Source organism: Hakea prostrata, chromosome 9 (genome assembly GCF_041222555.1).
Source record: "Hakea prostrata isolate BN-2017 chromosome 9, UWA_Hpros_2, whole genome shotgun sequence".
Taxonomy (NCBI): domain Eukaryota; kingdom Viridiplantae; phylum Streptophyta; class Magnoliopsida; order Proteales; family Proteaceae; genus Hakea; species Hakea prostrata.
Genome location: NC_142608.1, coordinates 13,374,721 through 13,389,189, shown reverse-complemented (window position 1 = coordinate 13,389,189; position 14,469 = coordinate 13,374,721). Strand labels below are relative to the sequence as shown.

Here is a 14,469-nt window from a genome sequence, read left to right as displayed (position 1 = left end):
ATATAAGTACGGACAAGAAAGAATAAAAAACGTAATTACTTAAGAGGCTAATTGGACGAAGTGGGCCCACAAGATTATAGTGGCAGCTAGCGAGTGGAAAGGGGTGGAATAGCAAAGAGGAAGGAGAAGAGGGCTGCCAAAGAGGAGTTTGAAGATGCAAGTTTAGATGATGTGCCCGATCTAAGAGAGCAGGATTAGAATGAGGACAAACCAGATGAGTTAGATGGTGCACAATCTAGAGCAGCTGAATGCTTGCAAGTAGAAATTCTCGAGGATGGATGAAATGAGAAAATTAGAGATGGGTAGCGGAGCAGATTCTTCTAGACAACCTAAATATAAACAAAAGCCTAAGAAACCTGAGAGGAGAAGAAGATTGAGGTCACACGGGAATGTGAAAATTTTACTAGGGAGACCCCAAAGTGTAAGGGCCCCAGAACCATATCCCCATGACCCCACAGCTCAAAAGCCGAGCTCAACCACCCACAACTACATGACCCAGAAGAAGAGATCCTTCACACAGGGTTACACTATTGAGAACAAGGTGTGCTAAACGTACAACTGTAGTTTTAAATTTCACGAAGTTTCGCCAAGATTCTGGTGATTCGGTCCACACCAAAACAAAATGAGAGCTGACATGAAAAGGTCAAAATTTTGGTCAAAATTCCCAAAATCTCACTGAAATTTCATCACGGCAATCCTAACTCTTATGACACTTCCATTAAGAAGGGTTTGCTGTTTTATGAGGATGATGCTACCTAAAAAAGGGCAGTGTCTGACTATGGAGCATTATATGGGTTCATTGACATGGGCTGAGTATGTCCACCGTTCACAGAGCAGGCCTACAGGGTTGAGACGATACAGCCACCACAACACAGCAATTATAATTAGGTTATTTATAGGTGTGGTGTGTATTGTAAATTTGCAACTTGTAATACATTCATATACTATTATTTTATACACATATTGTATTAAACATGTAATACTGACTATAGACGACTGACTTCTACACTTAACTGGACCACTAGTATATTGAATTTTAGTTGTTATCTTTTTTTTTGCATTTTAATGAAAATCTTAGTGTTCTCATGCATCATATCCATATTTACATTGGTTAAAATTCATGTTCCAGACTTCCAGTTTTGCCTACATATCAGGAACACCACTTCGGGTTAGGCTTTCTCGATGTGTTTATAGACCTCAAATTAGGTTAGACACCAAAAACCAAGCTATAATGACCCCAAAAACCCTTAAGGTCGAAATTATAAAAGAAAAAAAAAATTCTAAAATTTAAATGAGATATTGTTGAAATTTCAGAATTTCAGTGTCCGGATGTTCGAAACTTCACACCCTGTTTACAACTATAGTTTTAGATTATACAATATTCAGAACAACGTGTATGGGTAAACTTGGCCAAGCAAAGCATTACAAGGTTTGACCATTTGTATCACACTGAAGAGTTTTGAGGCAAACAAAGCCAACCTAAGATCCATGTTTGCATATAAAGAGTGGTCCAACTGGGAGGATTCTTTAAACCAAGCAAATAGAATAGCCCAATCCGCCATCTCTAGTCCAAAGTTCACGGATAGTTTGAAGAAAGTTGTAAGGTTTTCCTATGTTAAAGTTGGTAGATCAACAAAGGAAGCCAACTTTACCAAACTTTGGGCAGCAAATGACATGATGAAGATGCAAATTGAGATGGTCCATAAAAAGGGTAATAAGAAACATGGGTATCCGATGGATGTATCCACCTTGTCAAGCCCCAAGGGACCCATGAGTTTCAGGAAGAATAGATGTTCTGGACATTGGCATGCACCAACATTCCCTATAGAGACTCCTAGTCATAATCATGACACTGCTTAGAGAGCATGGACCAGCACCATATATGGGTTTTGACCATATGGGGGACATAGTAATGGCCCATCCTTTGAGAGTACTAAACCATATTGACATGGAAGTGTTGCAAGTCATGTACTGACCTACGCCTGGATATATAGATGGATCAAGTGCAGGATCATATTTTGTGGAATCTAGCCTTGGGTACCCATGATAGCCACACATGCTTCAGCCATCTTCTCACATCCACGACGATCCATTCCCTGATTGGGATATCTAGCTCATGTTAACAATGGGAATTTTAGCTAGATAGTTATGGATTACCAAACCAACTGGACCCACACCATGTCATGGGATGTGTATGTTGCATATTTAGAGGAGAGGCTTAGACAAATGCAATGTTATTATGTGGCTTGCGGCATGGAAAAAGTTTTGGTCAAAATCATCAAAATTTCGATCGAAATGTCAAGTAAATTTGAAAACAAAACGAAATTAAAAATATTTCCCAAAAGATATGTGTTTCGACTGAAAAGTACCGAAATTTTGGTCGAAACGTATAGAAATTTCAGTGCTGATATGTTTAGGACGAAACGCTACTTACTTAAGTTATAACTTATAAAATAACCTAACCTGTTTCGTATGAAAAAGCCAGAAATTTTGAAATTTTACTACTTCCGTCGTTTCACCAATGGAGATTTCAAGCTATTTCGAAATTTTTTTTTTTCTTGCTTTCATCCCTCATTTCACCTAATTTCTAGAACACGATTTCATTCAAACAATAGATTTGGTCCTTTATTGGTGGATTTTCTCAAATCTTGCAAGGTGAGTAACCAACTTCCCCATTTTTTTATTTTTGTTTTGTTTGTGCCTTAAATCTTTTGGATTACTTCCAAATTTAAATATGTTTACTCTAGAGTGTTGATCTATGAATTTGTAGTGTCAAAATTGATTTTTGGTTCTTCATACAATTTTTTATTTTTCTGTTATTAAAATTTATTTTATAAATTATGTATAAATATAATGGTAAAATTGTATATGTATAGTAGATGTACAAGCTTAAAATTAACATATGTAAGACACCATTTTGTTGTGATGGTGTTGAATCAATTTTTTTGTTGTTAATTATCTATTTTTATTATTCGAAAGATATTTAAATAATTTCAAAAATATTTAAATATTAAAAACAATTAATTAATTGCTTTAAAATTTCAAAATAGGAGAATATTATTGGAAGCATGTATGTAAGTTTTGGAGCATGTTGTAAAGCTTTTTAAGATACTTAAGAGTGTATTTTATATATTTTTTAAATTATTAATACTAATTAAGTTATGTAATAAATTTAAAAATCAAAAATTATTATTAGAAGCATGTATGTAATTTTTTGAGCATTTTATGGATATTTTTAAGATAATTAGTTTGTATTTTTTATATCAGGCACCACCTTTTAAAGATGTCAGACATAGCTTAGCAACACAGGAAGCCACTAATAGCTGATTGAAAGAAGACTAGATGTAATTACTGCAAGAAACAAATAAGAGGAGGTGGGGACACTAGACTAAAGGTTCATACATCTAGGGGAGATAAAAATGTTGTAGGATGCACCAAGGTGCCCTCAAATGTGAAGAAGGCAATAGCCTCATACTTGGTTGGGGGAAAGCATAAAAGGAAAGATAAGAGATAAAGAGGTAGGAGTTCAAGAATGCATGACTAGATGATCTTCCAGAGCCAAAAGAGAAGGATTTTGATCCAAAGAAGCTAGGAGAGTATGGATGTGACCCTGATCCAGAGTCCACACAAATCAAGAGGGGCTAATGATTAGTAAGGAGCAAACAAGGATTGATGACATGAGGAGGCAGTAGAGGGCTATGGGTGTGGGTCCTCTAGAGAGCCAGCAGGTATGGGAGGCACAAGCAGCTCCCAAGTCTTTATGAGGAGGAGTCAGAGTGAGGCAGGAGGTTCCTATCCCACGGACCCCAACAAGGGGTCGAGCTTCATCAGCACATCCTATAGATTTGGATCTAGAGATTCTTCGCAATGATCCGGCCCTATTTAAGAGGCCTGAGCAAAAGAAGAGAAAGTTGAAGCACTTGTGGGGAAGGTAAAAGGAGAAAGTGGGGATGGCTTTCTCCAAATGGGTTATGTACAATAGTATTCCAGCACAAACAACCCAAGGGCCCTATTAAAGGGATATGCTTGAGGAGATAGCTAGGGCTGGGAGTGGTATATAGAGACCCACCCCACATAAGACATATAATGTCTATTTGCCTAAGCATAAAGAGAAGTTGAATAAGAACATTAATGGATTGAAGCCCATATGGGCTCATTATGGAGTGATTGTGATGGTTAATCGATGGACTGGTCCCATTAGACAGTCTATCATCAATTTCATGTTGAATTGTGATGGCAGGACAATGTTCCTCAAGTCAATAGATGCAACCAGTAAGGAAAAGGATGCAAAATATATTTACAAATTATTGAAGCAAGTGGTGAAGAAGGTTGGAGTGGGGAATGTGATCCAAATTGTGATAGATAATGGCTCCAACTACAAGAAAGTTGGGTTAAAGATGATGCAAAACCCCAGGTAGTAAAACATGCTCCTACTTCTAGTACTAATTTTCATTTTTGAATACATATCACAATATTAGATTACATATATTGATATATATTTATGTCTTGATGGACAGATATAGCCTCTTTTGGACTTCATGTGCTACTCACTACACTAACCTAATGCTAAAGGACATGGGGAAGGTCAAGCTTGTGAAGAAGACCATAGAGAAAGCCCGACAAGTTAGCATATTCATCCAAAACCACACCTATGCATTAAAGATGATGAGGGACAAGTGTCAAGGTGACTTAGTGAGGTCAGGCATAACTAGATTTGCTACTAATTGGATAGCGTTGCAGAGCTTTGAGAGTAGGAAGACTGGCCTTAAAAGCATGTTTACATCAGAGCAGTGGTTTATCTAGGAGGGTTCTTCATCCGTAGGAGGAAGGAGAGCACAGTTGACCATACTCGATGACAGTTTCTTGAATAATGTGAGGATAGTGGTGAAGATGCTTAAGCCAATGGTGCATATGTTGAAGATGGTAGATCAGCAGAGGAGACCTACTCTACCACACATATAGGCTGCAGTAGATAAGATGAAGCAGCAAGTTGCTCAGGTCTACCTACATGCCAACAAGAAAATTCTCGACATCATCCAAGTTAGATGGGAGTCTATGTTGCAACATCCACTATATAAGGCTAGTGAGTTGTCAAGTTTAGTAATCAATTTAATTTCATTATATTATCAGTTTATCACACTATTAAGTATTAATTATTCCCTCTTAGTTTTGCTTTTTTTACACAACATACTATCTAAATCCCAAATACCATTACAAAGACATGCTTGGGATGAGGCAAGATATGATAGATGCCATCCAAACTGTAATGGAAAGGTTGGAACCAAATCCATCTAAATAAGCAGCCATCCTTATGGAGGTGAGATTATGATTTGATATTCACAACTCATAGTCTTATAGTAAGTCATTAAGCGATAATCTAGTTAATTTTTTTTTTTTCTTTATATATTATATGAAGGCATTTAGGGATGCCACTAGGAGTTTCGGTCATTTTGTGGCCATATCGGGACAGGAATCTGCCCTTGCGGGTAAGTTAATTCATTACACATTTAATTACTTCAACTAGTTATTTAAGTACTGATTGGAGCCTGTGTTTGTTGTAGCTGAAAGGTAGTTGCAATTTGGCCATGACTCAACCTATTTGAGTACAATTGCATGCAAAGTGCTCTCCCAGACATGTTCTGCCACTAGTTGTGAGAAAAATTGGAACACCTTCAGCCTCTCATCCACTCAAAGAAGTACAACCAATTGGGTGTGAAGCGTCTAGAGGACCTTGTCTATCTACACTATAATATAAGACTGATGGAGATCATATTCTACAGGGGCTGGACAGAGAGAGTAACAATATCGAGTTGGTTGACATATTCAAGATGGACAATGATGATAACCCATAGTTAACTAGACCAGGGACTGTGGAGAGCCCTTGTTGGATGAGGAGGGAGGTCGTTCCAGTAAACAAATTGCAAAAGAGATGGGGGCTGATGTGGCGAACTTCATGGCCCAAAAGGAGTGCACATGCAACGCCCACCCGTCCCTTCGTGCCACACCCTAATGCATTCACCCAGAGTGAGGATTTGATTGTCTAGTCCAACATCAAGCATGATGCAACTCAGGCCCCCAGTAACGACGATGATGGTGAAGGGGATGAGGTGGGTGTTGGACCTCATGATTAGGATTCAACTAATCCTAGGAACAAACCACCACCACCAATAGTAAGTGAGAGCTAGGGAGGGGGAGGACGACAAGCAAGAGTCAGTTTACCCATACGACATAGGATTCAAATCATAGTGGAGTTGCATCTCGAGGCAAAAATGTTTCTTCGACATATTCGAGGAAGGGAAGGAGATAAAGCATGGATATGGCACGGAGGACACGCCATCATATGGGTCTTACCATCTGGCTGATGCGGAGAGCTTGTTGGGTTTTATGACATCAATGAGCATGATGATTCCAAAGACTACACCTCCAGAGGATCCAGATGGCATAGGCCTGCAAAGTCCTCATTAGATATTATTGTTGAGAGTATTGGTTCTACTGGGTTAACTTATGGAGCTTATGGTTATGGACCTTATGGTGTCCCTCCTGGCTATCAGACTCAATCATCCACTAATGGAGCCTTATGGTCAAGGAACTTATGGAACTTATGGATATCAGACTCAACCCTCCCACTGTCACCTATCGAAGTCAACCACCAGAACCTTATAGTCATTACAGAGCTTATGGTGTTCCTGCCCCTACCGACGACCAAGGTGTTTCTTCATTTGTTAAGTAGATCTTCCACTCTATACCACAGCCACCACCAACATTTCCATATGCAATTAAGCCAGTTCCTTATCCGAACTCCGGAGATTCCCAGAGTTCCCATCATCAGGACATCTTAGGCATGTGGATGAGGCCACATACATAACTGCAGATGCGGACTACATCGACAACTATATGGGGTAAACATCATGGGACTTGTATTGTCATTTGTATGGGGTGCAGAGGGAAGAAGGAGACATGGAATAGAGTAGACCTATAATTGGCAATAATCTTGCTTCTTCTCATATATACTATATACTAAAATGTTACCTTTCCAATAGTTTTATAGTAAGCTAGTAGTTACATAGTATTTATTATGCTTGAAATAGGTAGAATGCAAGAATCCAAATCACTTTGAGTCCATATGAGGCCCGAAACGGAGGTTCAAAACTTCAGTAAAAAAATCACAAATTTCGACCTAAATTTCGGTCAAAACTTGAAAATTTTTCTTTGGCTTGTGGACAGATCCACTGAGGAACTCCCTATGAAATTAATGCTGGTGTTGCAAAGTGGAAACTAGAAATCATTACTTTTGCTTCTTTAATTAAGTGTTTATAATATTTAGTTTTTCTTTTTGACATTATTGTATTGAAGTACAAAAATTCCTTGTATTTGTCACCATGTGTTTCTAAATGAGTAAGATGGTATTCTGAATTATGGTGAATAATAATAAACTTGACTCAAGAATCATATAAAATGTATACCAAAAATCCATAGTTGTCACGGCGACGAGGCGATGCGAGGCAGTTTAGACTAGTTGAGGCGATGAGTCAACAAGGCGCCCTCCAAGGCACTTTTGAGGCGGTTGAGGCGTTTTAAGTGAAATTTTTAGTGTACATCTCATACACACTAATTCATTATACATCTATCATATCTTATATAATAAAAAACTAATATTAGCCTACCTCAAGGCATCCAACATACTACAAACCACACATAGTAGGTCCTAAATAAAAAAGCCATGGGAAGAAAGGAGGAGAAGAAGTCGCTTGTCGCTAACCACTGCTTGCCAGACTGCTTGCTGTTTACTCAGTTCCAAGCAACTCAGTCACAGCCACCCACAGCTACTTTCATCCAGACAAGTTATGCCACAACATGTCGTTCATCCACATCTCACCATTTTATCATTGATGCAGGAGCCCCCAATCATATGACAAGTAGTTCAGGTATTGCTGCTTCATTTAATCCATCATCATCTATTGTCAACCTAGTCAAGTGCAAAGCCAGAGTGTCGCGCAATGGCAATGGCACAGGTTACTTGTAAACTAATGTGGATTAAACAACAACTGAAAGAGTTTGGTTTTGTCGATGAGTTTCCTATGTTATTGTAGTATGATAACCAGGCAACTATTCATGCAGCATAAAACCATATGTTCCATGAGCACACAAAACACATTGAAGTCGACTGCCACTCAATTTGTGAGAAGTTAACAGCGAGGATTATATCTCCTAGCCATGTCCATATAGGAGAGCATTTAGCAAATCTGTTCACTAAAGCATTGGGAGTTCAAGGGTTGATTACAATTGTAACAAGTTGGGCAGGAACAACATATATGCTCTGGCTTGAGGGGAAGCGTTAAAAATCAGGGGGAAAATGGGCAGAATTGGGGCAAAGGGAATTAGCGGTAGCGCTAATACTTGATAGCTTGGTACTAGCGTTTGAGTTCTATTATACTTAGAAGTTAAAATAGTGTAATCTGAAACTATAAATAAAAGTAGAGCTGTTGGGAGTCTTCACAAGTTCGAGTGAAGTTCCTCTGCGATATTCCGTGTTTTCCTCAATTCTCTTTTCTAGTTCTGATTCTATTTACAGTGTTGAGACCACGTGTTGAAATATGCAGGGGAAAATACCTGGTTTCAGCCAGGTTCCCGGAAATCTCGTCAGATCTCGGTTTCTGGCTGGTCAAACCAGCTCTGATACCGAGAATCTGAACCATGATTTAAGTTGAGGTACAAGAGCTAATTAGATTGTAAATAGGACCCTTTCACACTCCCACCGCAAGTAGCTGAGTTATGTTATGCTTTCAGTAAAATTAGTTTTTCTTGGATTAAATACTGTAATAGGCTGAGTTAAAGACAATATAAACCCCATTGTGGAGGAATAGAAAGACAGAATTGAGCATCGATAATTAAATTGCTGTTTGCAAAGACTTTGCTGCTTATGTGGTCTTCTCCATCAGGGGAACCTTGTGTGGTGAGTTGCATCCAGTTGTCTAGGTGAGGCATATCCTAGTGCTAATACCTAACCTGGTGAGTCACATCCAGATAACTATCTTATACCTTTCCTTTTCTACCCCTTCTAGTTTTATTTTCATTTTAGGAGACCCCCCGATTCATAGAGGCGTAGAGCCCATATACACCATCACAATCCTCCCAAATCCATCCCACATCTTATACGCATCATCCCCTTCATCCCCTTCATCCTATCAAGAGAACATTTGAATTTATCATCAAAATCCAGGGTTTTTACCCCTTTTCTTGAATTTTCTGCCTATAGCTTGGAGTATCATTGCCATATATTATCTGCAAGTTTAATCCAAGTTTCAGGTCAGTCAGACCACAAGAACCCTGTTTCTTGGTTATCCATCAAACTGGAAATTCACCCCATCATAAACTCTCACTTATAATGTTTTTGTGTTCAGGAAACCAACTTTTACTTGGCGATTTGGCTTCAAAGTTGATACAGGATCGTCTTATTACTTAATATGTCCCCTAATCCCTCTCTCAAAAACCTTAGCATCTCAACCCAAAATTTTGCAGTACAACACAATAAACACATCGAGAAGTGAGGAGCCTAACACAACGTATCCACATATGTAAGTAAAGGCATCATGGTACCTCATCTATCAACCACCCAAAAAAGAGACCCAGATTCGTATCCTAAAACCCTAAATCAAGACCAACCCCTTTCCCACCCCATCTGAGTTAGTTTTGTTCAGAAGTGTTGGCCCTCAATCCAATTGAGGCTACATCACATGGACAGTATGTCCACAAAATTCTACATCCAACTCATTGCTAGACTGCAGCTTTTTACAGATCAGTGGAGAAGCCTCTCTTACCAAACCACTAAGGAGATATTTTCCATAAAATAAATGATGAATTCGAGCAAAGTTGAATTAGTAAATCATATAGAAAGACTTAGAATAAATCTCAATTCTAGAACAACAGAAAATAGTGGAAGTAGCAAACCAAGTTACCAAGACATTGAGGTACTTGTCCATCATGCCAACCAAAGTGACGATGCATGCTCGTAATTCCCTGAAACCAAAACAAATAAAACAGAAAATATATATATCAAGTAAATGGTGGCTAATAAGGAACTCTTATCCATAAAATTGGCCAATTGTACAATTCACACCATTTGTCAACTTCTTTAAGTAATAATTTTGCAAAAGATTACCAAAGACTAAACCAGGAGTGCAATAATAATGTCAGGAAGTACGAACATCATCATAAGGGCAGGGGGCGGGGTGTTGTAAGACAAGATTCGGTTGGTAGATTTGGGTGATTTGGTTGTCAATAGCTTTAGTGGATTTACTTTCCTTTTTGGTTTTTTTTTGAGGTTAGATTTGCTAGGATCTTTAAGATCTTATATTTTCTTGTAAGATTCCTACACTTGGAAATTTTGATTTGTTCAGTATTTGGTAAATTATTAGTATAAGTAAAACTCCTTCTCTGTCCTTCAGACACAAGTCAGGACTCATTCAAGTTTGGTTTTTTTGCAAGCCGCCCACTTAAGTGGGCCCAATTGCATGGCGCCCACCTCTCACAACTTCAAAAATTGCAAGATACCCACTGTCTTATATACCCTCCTCATTATGAAAAGACAAAATTACCCCTCACTCATTCAAGTGACCTAACCCCTAGGTGGGTGAAGGGATTCTCCTTTCATTCATCTTCTTCCCATATATTGCCGGAAACCCCACATCATCGACAACCACCACCCTTCCCCTGCCGGCGATCAGCCCATTTCACTAACGGGATCCTGATAATCATTAGGGTTTTCAAAAGTTAAAAAACCGAAGAAAGGAAAGTACATGTTCACTCGATTCAGGTTTCACCCCACCTAAACATTGAAGAAGCATGCGATTGGCCATCCGTAGACCATTGTCACAGTTCCTCTCAACGTCAAGCCCAATGCCAAATGTAGTCGTCAGGCCTGTGAGCACCAAAATTATGGAGAATGTCACACAAAAATTTGAGACCGCGCTATGGAGATAAAGAACCTCCGATCAAACTCCACTTTTTAAATAAAAAGAAAGCACACCTAAACTAAAACTCTAGATTCTCTATCGAAACAGAAACTTGAAAACCCAAAAAAAAGGGCAAAATCAGTAGAAGATAGCAAGAAGATGTACATGAGTTGCGACTAAGCTCTTGCTTGTATCCGAGCTACTTCAATCGAGAGTCGTCATAGTCTATGGTATCATTGTCTTGGAGAAGAAAAAACTGAGATCCATCAAACACTTCTTCTAAAACCCTAATTCTAGACTCCATCTTCTCCTCTGTGATAGCCTTTGCCTTTGCTTTCCATCTCTTTTAAGTTTTAAACCATCTCTAGTAAACAATAAAAGCCAAAGTAATTCAAAGTTTGACCTAAGGTAAAAAGTGTTTTTACCTCATCAATTCAAACGCCAGAGAAGGTAAAGGTGAATTAATGGAGCTATGAACAGTAGTAAAAATTTGATTTGCTGGTGAAAACCTAAATCGAGTGAACAGGTACTTTCCTTTCTTCTATTTTTCAACTTTGAAAACCCTAGTTTCAATAGCTTGATTTGTCTCTATTTTTACCAGGATCCCGTCAGTATAATGGGTTTTTGGTGATGAGTGCTCTTCTCCTATTACATAATATTTTTCTTCCTAGTAACTAATATGCTTTTAGGTTCCTACAATGGCCAACACAGCCTCCTCTGCCTCATTTAGTGCATCCAAAAAAAGGAGGATTCTCCTATTTCTTTTGTTTTTCAAGATCGTGATTTTTCTCCCTTTCAGATGATCACTGTTAAGCTTAATAGAACAAATTATCTTCGCTGGTCCCGTTCTGCTTTCGTTGTGGTTGGTTCTCATGGTTTGACTGGCCATTTACATGGAACTTCTACTAAGCCATCTTCATCTGGTATAGCTCAAGATTGGTGGGAAACAAATGAGTGCTTGTTTATGGGATTTTTCTTTAATTCCATTGAACCAAGTATTGCAAAGTTGCCTTCCTCTTCCCGATGTTGCGACAATTTAGAAAGTTGCAAAGGAAACATACTCCAAAGTTGATAGTGATGCACAATGCTTTGAGATATGAAGAAAGATTCATCAACTACAACAAAAGGAGCTTACCCTATCTTAATACTACAACACTCTCTTAGGTTATTATCAGACCCTTAACTTCTACAGCCGCTTTACTCCATCATGAACTGTGGATGTTGTTGCTTATCAGAAGTGTGAAGACAAGCTTAGAGTGTATGCTTTTTTGGCAGGGTGAACATTGAATATGATCATATTCAAGCATAGATTCTTTCCCAAGAGCCTTTTCCTTCTCTAAAGCAATCCTCTGATATGGTAGACACTGAGGCTAGTCATAGGAGAGTTACGGTAAATACTCAGACATCTGATAAGTCGGCATTGGTGGCTTGTTCCAATGGCAATAGTCTAGTTTTGGTGATTTTCGTGCCCTAGTGAAGCACGAGTATTGTGGAAAAGAGCATTATATAGAAGACAAGTGTTGGAAGTTGCATGGATGTCCAGCAAATTCCTGTGGATGAGGTAGGAATGTAAATAGGTCCAGAAACCAAGCATATGCATACCAAGTAATTCTAACATCTTGAGTACTCCAGCACTTCTTTCCTTCGACAAGTTCCAGCACCTTTCCTAGTTAATGTCCAGATTTGACATATCCTCTTCTGTGTCAACATCCAATGCGAGTGTAGCCTCTACCATTGTTCCCTTTGCTGATCCACAAACTTCCACAAGTATTGTCGATTGTGAGCCTGCAATCCATCAGGCATCATTTGTTTGCTAGATAAAAAGAGGGAAAAAAAACATGTAGTGGGGTAGGGGAATAGGAAAGAAAGGAAAAGATTTTATGGAAAAGTTGTAACTGTGGGTTCCACTACTAGTGGGACTTTATAGGGGGTGGGGTGGGAAAAGTGACATGCCACATCAAAAGGCAAGCTTCCTTAAATTAAGGAAGCATATTTGCCCACTTTCCACCTCTTTAAACCAAACAAATCATGCTTTGGGATTTCATGGAAAAGTTTACTTTTTCTCACCCCCTTTCTCCCACCCCACTTCAAATTCAGCAAACAAACGATGCCTTAGTAACACTAAGGTGAGATAGTTAAGACTTAAGAGTTTCATTTGAAAGAAGTAAGTACTGTCAACAACTCCCAACCATTATTACAAATGATTGTACATCAAGACTTTAAGGTATTGATTCAAGTCATTTAAGTCAGATGTTGCAATGCAAGACTAGACACACAGGGATACTGGTTAGAAAAATAACTCCTAACCATTATTACAAATGACAAATTATTAGATTATCTAATATGCAATAAATTTATCTTCTTGTTATAAAGCAACTAAGAGGTGGGTCCCTATGGCAAGAATGCGGAAAATTTGAGGCAAGTTGGAATCAAGTTCCTCAGCGGACTTGCTCTGCATCAGATGTCAAAACAACTGGAGCACCTTTTCATTGATCCACTCAAAGAGGCATAATAGATTGGGTTCCCAACACCTTAATGATTTGGTCTTTTTGCACTACAATATAAGGTTAAGGCTTCACAACATATGCACAGGCTTAGAGGGCAAAGGGCAAAGAGATACCACCATTCTTGGCGATTCTTTCAGGTGGACTCTGATGATGAAGACTTTATTATAGATTGGGTGAGTGATAGAGATGAGCAACTACTAGATAAGCCTGAAGGGAGGCTTGACCTACTTATAGCTCAGGAGGGCAACATTGACGTAGATGAGTTCATGGCTAATGAGGGTCGGGTACATGCTCAGGAGGAGCAGTTGTTCCTTTCGAGGCATCAGGTGGTGGAGCTAATCTAAATAATGACAATAAGTCCATGGACCCGAATGGTGACAATAGTGACGAGGCTCAGCCTTTTACACTTGGATAGATCCGGAAAATAACCCACCTCCTAGTCAAGTAGGGATTCGTGTTGCGGACGATGGTGGAGGAGCTAAGACTATCAATGTTACAGGCATGGTGGGAGATCTCGTGAGATATCTCGCTATTTTGACATAGCGAGACTAGAGGAGGGGCGAGATCTGCGAGATGGGAGATCTCGCCACATCTCGCCAAGATCTCGCCATATCTCGCCGAGATCTCGCCTCTCTCTCGCTGCAACCATCAAAAATTGCCAGAAACTTGATTTTTTGTCGGAATTTGTTGGGGATTCAACTTCTAAACATCTTTAAGACATCTACAACATCAAATTATCATCATTCAAGCCTATTTCAACTAGATCTACAACAAAGGTAAGATTTTCCCCCAAATTTGAATTTTTTTCAAATAGAATATTCTACAATGGGTGTGTGAGTTTAGTGTAAATATATGTTGATCCACAAGCTTTGATCTAACTTTCATGGAAACCAATTTAATGTGACATTTAAACCTATATGTGACATACTATAGTGATGAGTTGACTTGAGAGTCATATGTAGCCACCGTTCAGAATCAGTTGATGCAGAATGCTGAGTGATACTCTTGTT

The 14,469-nt window shown here is 38.9% G+C and overlaps 1 protein-coding gene across 1 annotated transcript in view; it reads right to left on the bottom strand.

The window, feature by feature from the left end:
• Positions 1-14,469, bottom strand: part of TPC1 (two-pore channel 1) — a 168,057-nt gene that overhangs the window by 118,299 nt on the left and 35,289 nt on the right. Inside the window, exon 6 of the mRNA XM_089135592.1 lies at positions 9,957-10,017. Coding sequence (XP_088991718.1) covers positions 9,957-10,017 — 61 coding nt within the window. The remainder of the gene's footprint in view (positions 1-9,956; positions 10,018-14,469) is intronic.